The 18,078-nt window shown below is 50.8% G+C and overlaps 1 protein-coding gene across 1 annotated transcript in view; it reads right to left on the bottom strand.

The window, feature by feature from the left end:
* Positions 1-18,078, bottom strand: part of XYLT1 (xylosyltransferase 1) — a 299,327-nt gene that overhangs the window by 118,920 nt on the left and 162,329 nt on the right. The window contains exon 3 of the mRNA XM_045875055.3: positions 13,382-13,892. Coding sequence (XP_045731011.1) covers positions 13,382-13,892 — 511 coding nt within the window. The remainder of the gene's footprint in view (positions 1-13,381; positions 13,893-18,078) is intronic.

Raw genomic sequence — 18,078 nt, 5'->3', positions numbered from 1 at the left:
AAAATTATGATGGGGCCTGTTCTGTGCATTGTGGGATGTTTGGCGGCACCCTGGTTTTTACCCGCTAGATGCCAGCAGAATTCCTGTGTCATTTATAACAACCCATGTCCGCAGACATGGCCAAATGTCCCCTGGGAAGGAGCACACTCATCCCCGTTTGGAACCAACGCCCTGGAAGAAAGGGCAGAACTGGAGGGCACAGGGTGTTCTCCAGGTCAGTGCTTCTCAAGGTCTGGTTCTAGAACGGCAGCAGCTGTTAGAAAGGCAACTTCTGGGGGCCAGCCTCGACTGCATCAGTATTTCTGGGGGCAGGCCTGGGACTCTGTGTTTTAAGGAGCTCAAGTATGTGGACCACTATCCTTGATGATGGAAAAGACTTGCTCGGTCTCAGAAGCTTAGGAACTAGACTTGTTACTACTCTGAAACCTGACAAGGGTGCCTGGGAAGGAAACAGATCCCTATAGGAGAAGGAAGATGTTCTGGCAGCTTCTAACATTCTGTTCGTGACAAATACAGGATAGAACACCCCGCTGTAACCAGTACAGCATTTTTGCAGGATAGTTTGATGGTATCTATCAAAATTTAAAACAGACCAGCCTTTCAACCTACCAGCTGCATTTCTCAGGGTGTTCCTAGGGGCCAGTCTCAACTTGGGGCCCTAAGAGAATTCAAATTCAGCTCTAGGGCGTCTGGGTGGCTCAGTCATCAAGTGTTTGCCTTCAGCTCAGGTCATGATCCCAGCGTCCTGGGATCGAGCCCTGCATCGGGCTCCCTGCTTGGCGGGAAGCCTGCTTCTCCCTCTCCCACTCCCCCTGCTTGTGTTCCCTCTCTCGCTTCTCTCTCTCTCTCTGTTGAATAAATAAATTTAAAAAAATAAAAAATAATTAAAAATAATTTAAAAAAATAAAATAAAAAAAAACAAATGGGGGCGCCTGGGTGGCTCAGTCATTAAGCGTCCGCCTTCGGCTCAGGTCATGATCCCAGGGTCCTGGGATCAAGCCCCGCATCGGGCTCCCTGCTCCGCGGGAAGCCTGCTTCTCCCTCTCCCACTCCCCCTGCTTGTGTTCCCTCTCTCGTGGTCTCTCTCTCTCTGTCAAATAAATAAATAAAATCTTTTAAAAAAATAATAATGATGAAAAAATAAAATTAAGCTCTAATGTCCTTGAGGCATCCATCTTAACCAGCAAATTTGCTTTTCTCCAGTGCATCTGGAATGGTACTAATTACGCACCATTTTGGGGGAGAACAGAGAAAACATCCCTTCAATACAGTAAAAATCTGACGTCAATGTAAATGTCCATTCATAGGGGAATAGCTAAACTATGGCACGGCTACCCTCCAGAGTAACAGCCAGCCATTACAAAGAATCATACAGGTAATAAAAGGGAATAGGAAAATAAACACATTGCAGGGGGAAAAAAAGGAATTACATAGGTCTCTGTCTCCGGACAGGGATACAGGTCTCAGACATAGATACCAATCCGAATTAAAACACAAGTTCCACGGGCGCGTGGGTGGCACAGTCGGTTTGAGCATCTGACTCTTGGTGTCGGCTCAGGTCTGATCTCAGGGTTGTGAGATTGAGCCCCGGGTCAGGCTCCCTGCTTCAGTTTCTCTCTCCCTCTCCCCGCCTCCCCCCCGCCCCCACTGGCCCTCTTTCCCTTCCAAATTAATAAATCTTTAAAAAAAAAAAAAAGTTCCAGAACTACACATCAGTTTCATATACTTTTTGAGTCCTCCCAGTCCAAATCAGCTGCTTTATTTTTGCAAGTTCCAGATCGACACATTCGTTTCTTATCATTTATGCCCTCCCCCCGCAGCACAAAACCAACTCTACTTCAGCATCTACTGAATTTACAGATCTCAACGAGGGGCGCCTGGGTGGCTCAGTCGGTTAAGCATCTGCCTTCAGCTCAGGTCATGATCTCAGGGTCCTGGGATCGAGTCTCACATCGGGCTCCCTGCTCAGCGGGGAGCCTGCTTCTCTCTCGCCCTCTGCCGCTCCCCCTGCTTGTGCTCTCTCTCTCTCAAATAAATAAATAAATAAATCTTTAAAGATCTCAACGAAAACAAAAATGCGTCTGCAGTTACCCCTCAGAGAGGGCCTGGTCAAGTTCAATTTCCCCTTTATCTGCAATGTTTTCTGCTTTTTGAAATAATGAGAATGTATACCGTCCCACTTGAATAATTAAAGAAATTATAACGAGCACGCTTCCTGCATTATTTGAGCAAGCTTTAAAAATTAAACAAAACCCCCCCCCAAATTCTGCTTCCCCTTCCGTTGCCATGTCTTCTGACCATCCTTCACTCCTCCGGCCACTGGGAACACCACGAGGGACAGGCTCCTGGCAGCCTCCCAGTTACTCAAGACAGGTTTCTTGCTCTAACCACGCCACACTCGGAGGGGAGCTATTAATTTGCACTTTGTGGCTTATCCTTCATTCTGATTTAGGGCAACATAAACCCTCAAAATTTCCAAGAATAAATTAGTTTACTAATTTCGCCGTTAAGAGTTTATCAAAGCCAGCACCGCTCCCTAATCAATCACCACATTTCCGTGTTTATCTCCTATTCACTTTTTACCACAGGGTTCTATACACATCAATTTGCCTGATGCTCTTCCTACATATGTTTTAAATTACTTTATCACTGTATAAATTTCACAGCCATTAAAAGGCTCTAATAACAGAATGGCTGACATGGTGTTAAAAATTGGATTCAATTCCACAGGGTAATAAATTGTGACCTAAATCCAATCTCTCATGGGTGACTGAAGGATACAATGAAAAATTATTGCTTTGTCATTTTTACACTAACACAAATAGACCATGGGCAACCAGAAACCGGCAGAGAAAGAGCAAGCGACCGGTGCTGGCTATTTTTCACCCAGGAAGGCTGCGCAGGCAAGTCCCGAGGGTCTTGGATGGGGGCAATCCCCGCCAGAAGCGGGAGCATTACCTGACTGTGAGGACCCCTTTGCAGTGGACAGATGTAGCTAGGAGAGCAAGTTAAACTGCTCAAGCCTCCTTCAGCCAAAGGGCAGCTGAAGTAAGCCTTTGCCTCTGGAACTGAATAAAAGTCTCTGAGCTCAGAGACTGGCCCTGCCACTGAGGGAATGTGTGATTCGAGGCAGGTTTCCTCCCTCTCTGTGCGTCAATGTCCTGGACTACAGAGCTGTAAGGAGAATAAATGATTTAATGTGGCTAAAAAGCCTAGGATAGTCCCTGGCATTTAGCAATCCCTAGGTAAAGGTTAAGCATTATTATTTAAGAACAGATTCTTGTACAGAGACCTCAGTGCCCTCTTCTTTTTGGTTGCAGGGAAGGAGAGTAATGAACAGGGAGAGAAAGGTGTTAACATTTCCGCTGCCTTTCCCTTTATCTCTGGAGAAACCCGATCAGTCATTCGACACATTCGGATGGCACAGTTGTGAAAGGCGCCACCGCCGCATAGCAGAGAGGTGAAAACATGGGTTTTGAAGTCAGGCAGAATGGAATTTGCGTTCAGGGTTTGCCGCTTGCAAGTGCAACACTGGGCAAGCCACTGGGCCTCTCCAACCCTCAGTCTTCCCTTGTGTCAAGTGTGGACAGGGAGCCCACTTTTCTCCAGGGCTGCGGGGAGGGTTCGAGGAGATCATGCATGGAAAGGGCTTGGCTGTATGCCTGGTGCTCAGGACGTGCCTAAGACACCGGAGCTCTCACGCCCCAGGCTCTGTGCAGGAGCTGGAGAGCGGGGGGGGGACACACACAGATGAGACTAGGCCTCGTGACTAAGTGGGGGCGACAGAGGATTCCAGCCTAACATGCCCGTGCTCCCGTGGGGAGTGGGTAAGGTGACTGGGGGGTACACGTCTGGGCACCTCACGGAGACTTGGGGAGGTGGCGTCTGGGGAGGGAATTACAGAGGATTTCCAGAAGAAAGTGATATTTAAAGGAACCCCTTACCCTTAACTGCCACATACTCTGAGACAGGAGAAAAAGCCAGCTGGTTTTTGTTGGTCTGTGTAAAAAGGAGGGACTAGTCTGGATACAACTTTCATCCACGGGCCGCTCAAAAAGCCATGGGCTCTCTCTTTCTGCACCAGGTCTGTGCTTCCTGGACCCCAGGTGGCTAACACGTAACCAGCTACACCCAAAGGAAGGAACAGGCTCCCCAAGGCCAGAAGGCCAGCCTCTGAATTGCTACTCTCTGCCTCACCCCGGGGTGGTTTCTAGGCAAGATACTCACAGAAGCTGAGAAAAGCATCATCAACTGACCTACTGTGGAAGCCGGTCCCCCCTGCCCGCCCACCCACCCTGGAGGCTTCAGAACCCTAACAATATGCTGCTGATTTGTAACAGGTACTCGGTAAGTATCTGCTGGCTGAAGAGAGGGAATAGTTCATCTGAAAGTCAGTATTTCACTCAGCAATCGGTGGGGGGGGGGGGGCATCTAACAACCTACTGTACAGGTAAGGAGTGAGGCTGACAGAGGGCTGGTGCCTTGTCAGAGGGTTTTATAGCTGAGGCACTGGTAGAGGGGGTCACCTTTCAAACCTCCCAAGGCCAGTCTGGTTCAGCTCCTTCCCCTAATGCTGAATGAGCTCGTGATCATGAAACAGCCTCGGGCACAGGGCCTGCAGGGATCTCTAGCACTTCCGGGGACACGGAGGATTCAGGAGAAACAAGGGTGCCACAGGAGGTGAGGTCCCCCAGGAGTGTGCCACCGCAGTCCAGGGCTGAGAACTTGCGTCAGTCCCCAGAGGCAGAAGGAACATAATTCTCCGGAGAGAGGATGTGGGACCTGACCTCACTCCTAGTTTTTCCAGAACCTTGACTGTCTTTGGGACTGATCTTCCCCTGGCTCTCGGGCGACTTCAATTTGTTCCTGAGAAATGCGCCCCTGGTTCCATTCTTCTCACTCAAGGTAAAAAGGCACAAATCATCTCACCCAGACATTTTGGGAATTAAAATCTGGCTGGTCATCCTCAGAGCTCCCTTGGCAGTAATGTCAGTTCTTAACCTCCCTACACCTTCTCCTGCCTCAGGGCCTTTGCACACAATGCACCCTAGGCCTGGAATGTTCTCCCTCCTGCCTTTCCCCTAGTTAATTCCTCCCAGCCTTCATCTCTCAGCGCAACTAACATGCCAACAGGTGTCTCTGCAGAAGTGGTCCCTGGTGCAATTCTGTGTTTATTTTTGTGATCATTGGATTCATGGATCTACCCTCCCAACTTTAACAGACTACGGGCTCTATGGGGACAGGGATTCTGTCTCTTTTTCCTTCCAAATGCATCCCCCAAATCTAGTGCCCAGCACAGACACTGGATGTTTGATGAATAACCACTCAATGAATGAATGAATGAATGAACTCAGTATATCCAAAAACTAGAAACCATCCTATTTGGGTGTAGCTCATGTTCTTAGCACGTTCTTCCACAATGAGACCACATCCATTTCCGACTACCTTTTGCCCATTGCTTTCTATAGGTCATTTAGAGACAGCCCCTCCAGCTCCCTTGCTTTCTCCCCTCTCCACGCATATGGCCACTATCCTGTGTCTTTCTGTTCGTGGCCTGTCCCCGCCCTCCCCCCCAGGACTATGAGCTACGGTAGGATCTTGTCTCTTATTTACTGTATCCCAGTGCTCATGCTCGGTCCGGGGCAGCTTTTCGACACAGATTTGTTGAACAAGCGAAGCAAATGAAATATATGTATGGATGCTATGGGGAAGAATGATGTTCCCATTCAGAATGCGTTTCCAAGGGCATTCTGGGGTTCTCCTAAATTCTCCCGGAGGTGCAAGAAAGCAAGAAGATGTAGTATCCGGGGTTCATCGGCTCACACCGAGTAACAGATACTTCCTGCGTGTCTAGCGCGGTCTCTGGTGCTAGGAGACTCCATGACTCTGCTCCAACTTATCAAAAGGGGAACCTGAACGATTAGCAATCCCACATTGCTGCAACAGTCCTGGTGGCAAAGGCTGGCCCACCCATCTCCACGCGCTGAGTGTGGGAGGGAGGGGCTGTGCTAAGGGGCGGGTGGGCATCTAGGAACTCCAGCGCTGGCCCAACGTCCAGGCTCTGCCCTGCCGCCCACAATCTCAGGATGTCACTGCTTTCCCCAGGCTCCCTCCAGCCTCCAACGAAAAGGAAGCCAATTAGCCCAGGCTCTCCGCCGAGCTGCTCTAAACAGTGGTCCACAAATGGTGAGATATAAACGCGCTCCCCACCCTCTAGTCTGTACATGTCATTGTGAGTGCATGAGAAGGGGGGAAAAAAAGTACTCATCTAACCACGGTCCTCTCGTCTCAAACAGGCTTTTTCAGGGGCTGCTCTTGGCAGCCTCTTTCCACACCTAAACCCTTCAGCTTTGCTTCCAGGCATGGCAGTTAGGGAACAAACACACCCTAATGACAAGTTTTAAAATGAATGGCAGGATTGTACAGCCAGCCGAATGTTCCTGGGGGAAGCAGAGGGGGTGGCTAAGGAGGTGGGAGGCAGGTGAAGGGGGCATTTATGATATTTCCCATAACTACATATTTAGCTTTCTAAAAAGCCTTGTGGGTGGCAGCTCTCTTTCTTTAGGATTCTAAGACTGGGAGGGGAAAGGAACACCACAGCGCTTGAGAGGACAAGGCAATGTGGAACGGGCCTGTTGGGACTCACCGCTTCATGGGTGGGGGGGGAGGACTTGAGGGGCTTTGGCCGTCACTGCTTGGCACACACGGGGAGCTCAATCAATGTTTGCTGAAAGATCAGGCTTGAGTAGTTAGTGGGCCTCAAAGAAACCTTTGAGGCCAGAACACCAACGGATGGTCACCACCATCTGGTCCACTGGCCAATCCCAAAGCTGCTCCCTGCTGTCCAATCCTGCCTCCGGGACCCCTGTAAGAAGAACCCCTCCACAACTGCCCAGTTCCAACTCCTTTCTTAAGGCCGAATCAGATCAGAAGTGAGATTACTGAATCACACGGGAGTTCTATTTTTAAATTTTCAAAAAACCTCCATATGGTTTTCCAGAGTACCTGCACCATTTTGCATTCCCACCGACAGAGCACAAACGTCCCAGTTTCTCCACATCCTCACTGACACCTGCTGTCTTTTGTTTGGTTTTGGATAATGGCTCTCTGAAGGTGTGTGAGGGGAGACCTCACTGAGCATTTATCAGGAGCTGATTCAATCAGGATCTCAAAGAGTTAAGTTGGTTAAGCGTCTGCCTTTGGCCCAGGTCATGATCCCAGGGTCCTGGGATCGAGTCCCACATCAGCTCCCTGCTCAGCGGGGAGTCTGCTTCTCCCTCTCCCTCTGCTCCTTCCCCTGCTTGTGCTCTCCCTCTCTCTCAAATAAATAAAATCTTCAAAAAATAAAAACTAAAAAAAAGAACTGTTCAGTCCCTCTGGTGGCTCCCATGTCACTGAAAACAGCATGTGAACATATGCTGGGTCAGACCCCTTCTCCCTCTGCTCTAGCCCCACTGACCTGGCTGCTTCTGGAACATGCCAGGCCCTTTGCTGGGACTGCTTCTCTTCCCCGTGGTGCTGCCCTCCCTCGCTTCTCAGAAAGCCTCTGTGGTCACCTAACTAAAGTGTTCCCTCCTCTGTCCTCCTGCTCTGCGTTGTCTTCACAGTTCTTATCACACAAGACAGGGGGCTCTAGATCTACTGGCTCACTTGTCATCTCTGGCCTCTCCTATTAGGGCAGAAGCTCCATGAAGCTAGAGCCATCCCGCCACATGCCTCCCAGAAGCACCGTCCACCTTATGTCAAGGGACTCGGTGCCCCGAGCTGCACACCGGAGCAAGACATTCTCCGCGTTCGCGCACTGCTATATCGTCCTAGAATAACGGTCAGCCAACTCCAGCCCCTGGCTGCCTATTTTGGTGTGGTCTTCAAGCTAAGAAGAGTTTTTAATTTTTAAGCAGTTGGAAGAAAATCAAAAGAGTAACACTTTAGGACATGTGAGAATTATGTGAAATTCACATTTTGGTGACCCTAAATAAAGCTGTACTGGAACACCGCCTTGCTGGTCATTTATTTATATACTGACGCTTTCAGGCAGCATCGAGGAGTTTTTTTTTTTTTATTTTTTTTATTCTTATGTTAATCCCCATACATTACATCATTAGTTTTAGATGAAGTGTTCCATGATTCATTGTTTGTGCATAACACCCAGTGCTCCATGCAGAATGTGCCCTCCTCAATACCCACCACCAGGCTAACCCATCCTCCCACCCCCTCCCCTCCAGAACCCTGTTTGTTTTTCAGAGTCCATCGTCTCTCATGGTTCGTCTACCCCTCCGATTTCCCCCGCTTCATTCTTCCCCTCCCGCTACCTTCTTCTTCTTCTTTTTTTCTTAACATATATTGCATTATTTGTTTCAGAGGTACAGATCTGAGATTCAACAGTCTTGCACAATTCACAGCGCTTACCAGAGCACATACCCTCCCCAGTGTCTATCACCCAGTCACCCCATCCCTTCCACCCCACCCCCCACTCCAGCAACCCTCACATTGAGGAGTTTTGACAGAGACCATACAGCCTGCAAAGCCTCCTATTTACTCTCTGGCCCTTTACAGAAAACATGTGCGGAGCCCTGGCTTTGGACACTGCCTATGGGGTGACCAGTGAGTGGGGTCAGCCCCTTTCCCCTCCCTGAGAAGTCCAAGAAACAGCTTTGGGACCAGGTTTGCCCAATCCCAGCAAACCACTGTTGAAATCTCTCCCCTCTACTGGCCTCTGTGTCTTGCTCAGCAGGAAGGGTCTGACTGGTTCCTCTGCAAACCTGGCCTTTTGGAAAGCGAGTCAGCACCAGCCACTCAGCCAAGCTGCGCCTGGATCAATGTGGCTTCGCCACACCGCCCCCATTAGTGTAGTGCTTTTTTAGCTTTCCACGGCTGCTCCCTCATTTCCTCATCAGCAGAAAGCCTGGGAGGAGTCAGGGTCTCCGGCTGACAGGTGGGGAAACTGAGGCACGCACACGAGGGCACTCGGACCGGCCGAGCTGCCATGCACGCCTGCACAGTCCCTCCATGCTGGGCTGCCAGCCATGCTTTCTAGACGCCAGGTACTCGTGCTGTGGAGTCACCACACCACCCCCAGGGCGCGGAGATGGACGGGAGACAGCCCTTCTGCAGCCGGCAGTGCCATCTGTCACTTTCTCTGGAGCGGGCAGCCAGCTACCTCCGTCCAGAAGCCCACGTGTCCAGAACCTCTGGCCTCCTGCAAAGGCTGATGGGTAAAGACCACTGTCATGTCCAGGAACCGTTGCCTTTCTATCAGAAACCCTCAGTCTGTCCATCTTCAGCCCTAATACTTGAGCCGGCTTCCCCAGTCACGTGCAGAGGCTTGCAGCCCCACAGCTGGTCGGTGGACTCAGTGGAACTAGCCCCGTGCCTGTCGCCCATCGGAGACCTGCCATGTCCCCCAGCTGCTCAGGGCTGAGTTCCTGGCCAGGTGGCAGCCTGTCCCACCTCCCAGCCGACCGCTTTCCCCGGAACGTCACGCATTTGCCCCCTGCTTGTTCTCCACCTAAAAAGGCAGGCTGCAGACGTGCGGGCCACTGCAAGCATGAGTCCACGGGCCCCACCTAACACAGCAGAGGGTGAACTGCAGGAGGCATGGGGGGGGCGCCAGGGGGGCCTTTCTCGGGACATTTTCACTCAAGATGGAGGGAGGCTAGATGGAGCTTGTAACGAGGCATTAAAAGTTGCATTACTAGCACCTGGCACCAGAATGCCTGTTACAAGCCGAACGGTCTTTATCAAGCAAGGAAGGCATTCATCAGGAAAGCTACCTCTGCCCTTCACTGGGGTCAGTGTGATCCCCGTGGCCAGGGCTTCTGGGGGAGACGTGGTCTAGGAAGGCTTCCCCGAGGAGGTGGCATTTAGGCTGAGATCTGGAGCGGGGAGAGGTGGTGGCCAGACAGGGTGGGGTGCAGTGGTGGGGGGTGCAGGGAACAGTGGAGGTGCTAGAAAGAGCGTGAGAGAATGCCTGAGCCAGGTGGGGGTCACGTCTGAAGAACAGAGCGAGAGAGATGCAGCCGGGCAGCAGGAAATCACCATCGAGGAGGACTTCCATGCACTCCTCTTCTCAATGCCCCCTTGGTTTATACCACTACCATTGCCAACAGCCAAACATCTGCTGCATTCTACCTCCCCTCCGCACCAAGCATTTGATATTCATGCCCCCACTGCGGCCAGCAATCCTAGGAGGAAAGGCAGGAGAATCTGTGTCCATTTCACAGATGAGGAACTTGAGGCACTAGGAAGTTAGGGTCACGCACCTAGTAAAGTCACAACCAGGATTCAAAACCCAGTGCTTAGAGAAAACCTCTTCTTTCCAGCCCAGATTTTCCAGCCTTGGTCTCCCATCTGACATGGTTTCATCTCCGTGAAACACTAGGAGGTCCAGTGATGGGAGGTCTGACCGTGGAGCCCGAGGAAGGGACAGGAGGCCCAGGCAATTGTGGGGGGCAGGGTGGGGGTGGGGCTGCCTGGGTGAGGAAGAGGGGAGGTCGGGGGGTGGTCTGGCGGCTGCAGTGAGCACGGGGGCCCTGTGAGGAATAAGAGGCCACCAGGGGATTAGAAATAGGCCTCTCGGAGGCCAGGCTTGGGAGCTGATGGGGTACAGCACCCCGTGCCCTCCATGTGCCTCACTCCTGGTGGCTGTCAGTGGGGGTACACAGAGCCCTCCTTTCCTTGGGAAAATGTGTCACCCTTCCAGCTGCTTTCTCCAGGAGGTGGAGGGAAGTAGGCAAGTCACAAAGGCAGGGAACATCTCTATAAGGAGCAACCCGATTCCTGGGGTTCTAGACTCTTCCTTTTCCTTGAGTGGTGCTCAGCTGAGGGGAGGGGAAGGATGGGTGTGAGTGAGAAGAGCAGGAGCCCTTTAGAAAGTCAACACTCAAACTCTATTTCCTTCCCTCTGGATGGTTCAGACCGCCCACCATGGGTAACGGTTCCCCTAATTGGATCCAGCTTCCGGCATCATACTGGCTGAAGTTTGGGTGACGTGGAGTTCGGCATGATGACAAAGCCAGCGCGTGCATCTGGGTGCGCGCACATGTGTATATTTACACACACATTACATCTCCCTCCCCTCCCACCCCCATCTCCTCATTTAGCGGGAAAGAAAAGGACCACGGGGCTGAAGCTCAAATCCCTCCTAAGCGGAGGGAAATCCGGGTGTCATGGTTTCCAGAAAGGGAATACAATCTCCGTATGGGGTGTAATTACATCTTAGCTTTCTGCAGAAGAATAGTTTATGGCTTAAATGCTATTAATTGTAAGCCGTTTTGTTCCACGGGAAGTTGTTCATTGATAACTACCCAATTAGGGTTATTTTGCAATTAGTCTATTCACAGTAAATTTATTGCAAAAGGGGAGGCTGTCGTGCAGCAAATTAAAGCAGCGCTGGGCTGGGTGTGCAATGGCTCTTAAATGCCAATCTGATTAACCAGCTCAGAGGTCCTGGGAGGGTGTGCCATCTTGGCTGACGTGGGGGAGCCTATGGGGAAAGGCCGGGCACGCTCATGTTGCACAACCACGCTGTGGGGGGGAGGTGTCTCAGCACGACCGGGAGGAGCGTGGGAGCCCCTGACCTCCATGGGTGACACCAGCCCTCTTGTTTCCCCATCACGCTCCCTCCCCTCTCCTTGCAACGATACTGAGGATGGAGAAATACAGCCTACAGGCTGCAGGATCTCCTTGAGGTCTGACCATTGGAGCTTAAGGGAAACCTTCTGCCTCTTGAGGAGGGGAAGGCCATGAGTATGGATGCAGGCCCTCGGGTAGATCAGCTCTTCTGTCCACTAGCCATGCACCTCTAACCAAGTACTAAACCTCTCAGCCTCAACGTCCTCATCGACGTAATGGGTTGATAAAAGACCTACCTCCTAGGGCTGGTGTGAGAATTCGATGTATTATAAGGTGCCCACTGTGTGGTATTTATTGTTACACAGGATTGGTATCTGGCAGGGGTAAGCAACCTAGGGCCCACAGGCCAAATCCTGCCCACTGCCCGCTTTAGTCAAGTGAGTTTTACTGGAACATAACTAAGCGCACAGGGTATGTATTGTGCATGGCTCCTTTTGATGGCCCACAAAGCCTCAAATATTTGTTCTCTGGTCCTTTGAAGGAAAAGTGTGTTGACTCCCAGTATAGTATGAGTGCCCAATATTACTTTCATGGAAGGGCATTCAACTCAGGCCTCCGACACTCCTCTTTCAAGTCAGGTGCTGGTTAACAAAAGATTCTGGAAACTTCTTCCTCCACTCATTTACTCCTCTACTCCATCAGCCAAGTCCCATCAAGAATATAAATGTGAACCCCACAGACAGCTTGGCCTAGGGTTGAAACGCAAGGGAGAAATGAACCCTTCCTTTTTACATCTTTCCATTTAAAAGAGAGTATAGTCCAGATACACGTTCACCGCTGCAAACTCAAAAACTACAGATGAACAGCGAGTGAAAAGCTGAAGTTGTCTACACCCCGCGCAACAGGGAACACGTGAGGGGCTTGCTGTGCATCCTTCCACAGCACTTACACACACACGGCCACTCCCTACCTGACCCAAATCCTCAATATCTTAAAAAAAAAAAAATTTAGGCTCATGACGACAGGGCGGTGGATGAGATGAGCCGATTGAATGCGCAGTGTCTGACGAGGAGCGAGCGCCTGGTAACTGTCTAATAAAACACACCACCAAGAAAGGCACACAATCCAGTCAACGGCTTGACGTCAGATGCAGAGATACACGAGTAATACCTCACCCGAGCAAATGTCCCCTCCACCTTCGGAGGGCCCCTCCGCTGGGCTTAAGAGTTCTTACCTGGCTCTGCATCGCAGAGCAAGAGATGTGACTTGTCACTGGCCGTCAGCCCACAGAAGAGTCTCCAGCACAGGGAGGAAGTGGGGAGAGGCAGAGGGTGGGAAGGAGAGGAAGCAAGGAAGAATGGAAGGGAGGAAGGAATTTTCCATGGAGGAAAAATGGGAAGGTCGTTTTTTAGAGCCTCCTAAGTCAATGCAACCAATTAGAAACCTTTCAGATCATATTCAATTACAATAATATCTGTGTCGATTTTAATCCCGATATTCTGCTGAGAGAAAAAACGAACCCTACCGATACAGTCACCTCGGATTCCACACCAGCCCCGATTTCATGTATTTTATCCGTTGCCATCAAGGCAACTGGTTAAAGCTGGAACAAAAGGCCATTTGATTTTGCAAAGGTTTTCTTACACACAACTTCAGAATTCAGACAGTACCAGAGGGAAAAAAAAATCTGTGCGTTGATCGGGGGTGGGGGGGGGGTTGGAAAAATAGGGTCATTCTCGGAAGGTTGAGAATGGGAGCAGAATGGGACTGGGCAGGAGGAAGAACTGGACCCGGGGCTGGCACTCACCTTCCAGGGGGCAGAATCGTGTCACCTTCTTGGGCATCAGCAGTCCGAGCTTGTGGCGACAGTAGGTTTCCCCGATCTCCTGGCGGCAGTGTTTGGACTTGGAGCGGGACAGGGCGGAGATGGCCTCTTTGCCCGAGATGTCGCACTTGGGGGGCTGGTCGTACTTGAGCTCGGGGGAGCCGCCCCCGCTTTTCCTGGTGTGGGGCTGTCTTGGGGCATCCTTCCCACGGCTACTGTTCACTGCGGCTTTCTCCCCAGGAGGCAGCGCCTCGGTGGCGCCTTTGCCTGCGAACGAATGTCCCTTCCCCTTCTCCTCCTGCTCCAGCTTCCTTTTCAGAAGCTCCTTCTGTCTACTCGGGGCCTTCTTTGCCAACTCAGGCTGGTGCTTTTGCTTTTGAGTCCTGGGTGCGAAGTTGCTGTTGTCCACATTCTCAAAGTCTTTGGGGACCGAGTTCTCATTGTTGCTGTCTGTTCGCACTTTCTCTTTCGGCCGGTGAGAAAAGTAGCCATCCTGGAGAAAACGGGAAGGAACACAGAAGAGAAACATCACTGAGCGGTCATGCTAAGTAGGTTGGCCCTTGCAGAGTGGGGCACAGAGGTTTGGAGGTCTGCGCCCCGGTTTCACGCCATACCTTTGCTTACAAGCTTAACTTCAAAGTAGAGTTTTCTCTCTGGACCTCAATTTCCTCATCTGGAAATATGAGACGTTCCAACCAGAGATTAAGGCTTTGAAAACTCTCAAAGGCTCTGTGATTCTGGATGCTTTGTTACTAACAACACCCTCCTTTTCAGTAAGTTTCCTTGATTGTCTCTGCCTTGGATTATGGACATTTTGTTGCAGTTTCCTGTTTAAATTCTAGGAGAGAGTGCTGTGGTGGTTTATTTGAGGGCTGGAAACGCCATAATAAAATTATAAGGGAAGAAAATATTCAGTGGGATATGACATACATTCCATTGCCTTTAGGACATGCTCACAGATCTATGCCCGTAAGAAAAATCAGATGGAGGGAGAGACATCCGAGCTATTTTGGAGGGGAATGCATCCTTTGCATTATGATCTTTACAATGAATCCCAGGGAGGACGCAAGCTTGTGACACTCTTGTGTTTGTCCTTTGACTCCTGATGTTTGTACCTGGAGCAGAACGGACTAAGTCATCCGGGGGGGGGGGGGGGGGGGGAGGGGTCAAGGGAAAGGCCAAGAGTCATTCTGGAGACAATGCATGGTATGGACCTTTCCAGGAAGGCAGGTGGCCTCAGCTCAGCTTCTCCATGCATAGGTAGGCCCTGGCCATTTTGAGCTCAGAGCAAATGTCCCATTCAACTAATACCCTGCCTCGTTTCCAAAACATGTTGTTGCTGCTTAGAGCCCATTACCAACGCCTTAACCTGAAAGAGTATCCACTTTTCAAAGCTAGCCCCAGAGGGGACCTCTAAAGCCACAGAGAACGCTAACTGGCTCCATAAATCTACCCTCGTTGCTATAGAAACACAACGGCCATGAGTAGCAATTTGAGGGAAGATCACCCCTTTGGTTGTCTTAAATGGGCCTGAAACAGTTCCCAGGGAAGAGGACGGTGGGGCGGAACAGCAGAGGCAGGGGCGGACAGGGCAGCCGGCACGCCCCAGGGCTCGGGCTCTAGCAGCTCGGCCAGCGGTGGCCCCCGTGGCCCAAATCCTGTGCATCATCTGCTTTTGTAAATAAAGTTTTATTGAAAAACAGCCGCACCTGTTCATGTGCTGTCTGTGGCTACCTTCCTACTATGATAGCAGGAATGAGCATGGCAATATTCTCCATCTGGCCTGCCTAAATAGTTCTATTTACCCCTTTAAGAAAAAGTGTGCAGACACCAGCTCTCGAGGAGTAGGAGTTTCTTGGTTCCCATCCCCTGGGCTTGGTTTACTTGTCCCTGTCCCCAGAGCCTCCATTTGGCCCCGTAATGGTCTGGAGAAGAAACCATATCGGCTGCCTCCTTCTTGCCCTTTCTCCATCTCCCGAGCACTAAGCACCCTTTTCTCCTACATAGAGAGGCCTTAAGAACGGAAAACTGACTCTTAAAATTCCTCACGGCCACTCTGTAAGTTGGACATTGCTCTCATGCTCATTTTGCATGTGAGGGAACAGACTATTCGCGACTTGCCCGAGGTAACCCAGCTGGTGGATGGTGAAGCTGGGATGGGGCTGCAGACCCATAGCCTAGGTGACCAGGTCCACTACCCACTTCCAGGAAGCTACAGAGCCCCTCTGACTCCCATCCCTCTGTCCCCGTAAGCACCACCGACTGGCTTTGTACCACAAGATCTGGCTCCCTTCCCAACAACTCCTGCCCAGCTACATGGATCTGGAAGAGCCATGTTACCTCCGTATCTCAAGTCTGGCCAGTGGCCCATCGGGTGGCAAGGAGTCACACAGAAAGCGGGAAAGTAGGGCCACAAGTCACCAAGGGCTCTAGGCGGTAGGAGCTGGGAGGTAGTGGGGAAGAGAGGAGGAAAGATACTAAGAAGGGAGAGGGGAGTCAGTACTGGGTCACAGCATGGCGGCTGGTGACACACAGGGCAGATAGTATAACCTGGTCTGTGAAGGGGAAACTGTCAGTTCTGACACCTGGTTCCAGGCTTTCTCACCTCCCCACACACCTTGCAAAGAATCACCCCTGGTGGGGTGCTGTTCCTGCCCCTGTCACCTAACTGAACCCCCCCTGATGTTCACCTTTCCCCTTCTTTCTGTCCAGAGGCCCTTAAAGAATCCCAAGCAGCTTCTCAGCTGCCTTTTCTGAGCACTAGCCACCAGCCAGGCACCATATACTAAGTGACTCCCAGGTATCACTCGCTGGATGCAATGACCCCATAAGGAGGTATTCTCCTTGCCCTTTAACAGAAAGAGAAGCCCAGGCTGGTTGCTCTAACATTCCTGAGCACACATCAGGTGCCAGGGAGCAAACTAAGCCCTGGCATGTGCTATCTCCTTCATGCTTCAAAAATAACTTGCAAGGCAGATACTACTATTCTCCCAACCACAAAAGAGGCGGGAAAGCTCGAGGATGTTCGGGAACTTGCCCCAAGTCATCTGGGGGGACGTGGTGAACTTGTACCTGTCTGATTCTAAAACTGCCTCTTCTATTTGGCTGAGAGGTAAACTGAGGAGCATTTAGCGATCCCTTCTCTATTGGGGGGTGGTGTGATGGGTATCTCCCTCTTTGCTTATATTAACCTAGGCTGAGATGGAAGCAGATATGGGGGGGCTGGTTTTCCATAAGGCTCTTGACAAATATTTTAGTTCTTTCTCATCTAGGCACGTGACAGGGCTGTATTTCCCATACCCCACAAATTAGGCACAGCCAAGCAACTTGCTGTGGTCAACACCAGTGATCAGAACCAAGGCACAATTTGCCACATTGCCCTTTCCTCCATAGCATCCAACCACACTCCCAACGCTCAAGGTCCTGCATCCCTGAATGAGGCTAGTGCGGAGCAGAGACCAACTCCCGAGGGGCAGAAATAAACCTCTTATGCTTTCCATCACTGACATGTGGGGATCTTTGTTACTGCAGCACAGTCTAGCTCATCCTGACTGATACAGGAGCCCACCTGATTGCCTTTCTGCCTCCTAGGTGTCCTCAGACACAGGAGCCAATTTTTGGATGGTGTTTTTTCGTTTGGCTTTGTTTTTTGGCTTCTGACACAGAATGAGCTGGATGAGTACCAATGTCCAAAAATATTAATTTAAATTCCATCCCTAAGCTAGGAGTTAACATGAAGGCACAGAGTAAGAGGAAGAGTCTCTGTCCTTGCAGTCATCTGCATCCTCTCTCATCAGACACAGCCTAAGTATTATTCTTGGGTTGCTCTCTTTCCTCATTAACGGGGGATCGCAAATCTGGACCTGAGCAGAAAACCTCCCTAAACTACCGATTTCAAAAGCTCACGTTCTCTACCACTTTCTGGCAGAACATCTCCAAGCAAAACCAGACACAGGAAACACTGCAATCAATGAAGCTAATCTGACCATCAGAGAGCGGCCGATTCCTCTGGTTAATCTGTGATATCAGGACCAGGCGCCACCATCAATTCTAATATAACTCTTGATTAATATGCGTCGTCTACTCAGAGAGGCCCCCACAATGGGGATGATTAGCTCAGTGTGGCCCCGTGGCCTTCCGCCCGGCCCCAGACACTCCACAGCTGCCAAGGAAATCAAAAGATTCGAGTGTAACGGGGAAGGGAAAGATTTGTGTTCTGGAATGAAGAGTTCACAGATATTAGACAGCTTCCAGAAAAGTCAGTGAGGGGCACAGTCAGCAAGAACCACACATCTTTCAGAGGCCCAGAACCCCCTGGCTCACCGAGTCAACTCTGTTTCCTAGAGTAGTTGATGAATTCTCCCTCAGCGTGTCCCCACTCTGTTTTCTTTATTTCTTTGAGAAAGTGCGCACAAGCAGGGGAGAGGAGCAGAGGGAGAGGGAGAAGCTGACTCCCCACTGAGCAGGGAGGCTGATGCAGGGCTCAATCTCAGGACCCTGAGATCATGACCTGAGCTGAAGGCAGACGTTCAACCGACGGAGCCACCCAGACGCCCCTGTTCTTTCTTTGGTAAATTTTATTTTATTGTGGCAAGAACACTTAACATGAGATCTACCCTCTTAACAAATTTTTGGCTGCACGATGCTGTATTGCTACTTATAGGTGAGATGTTGTACAG

Source organism: Mirounga angustirostris, unplaced genomic scaffold, assembly GCF_029215605.1.
Source record: "Mirounga angustirostris isolate CCGP_5_RB_7025 unplaced genomic scaffold, mMirAng1.0.hap1 SCAF_5, whole genome shotgun sequence".
In the NCBI taxonomy this organism is placed as follows: domain Eukaryota; kingdom Metazoa; phylum Chordata; class Mammalia; order Carnivora; family Phocidae; genus Mirounga; species Mirounga angustirostris.
This window is presented reverse-complemented; position numbering and strand designations above follow the sequence as displayed.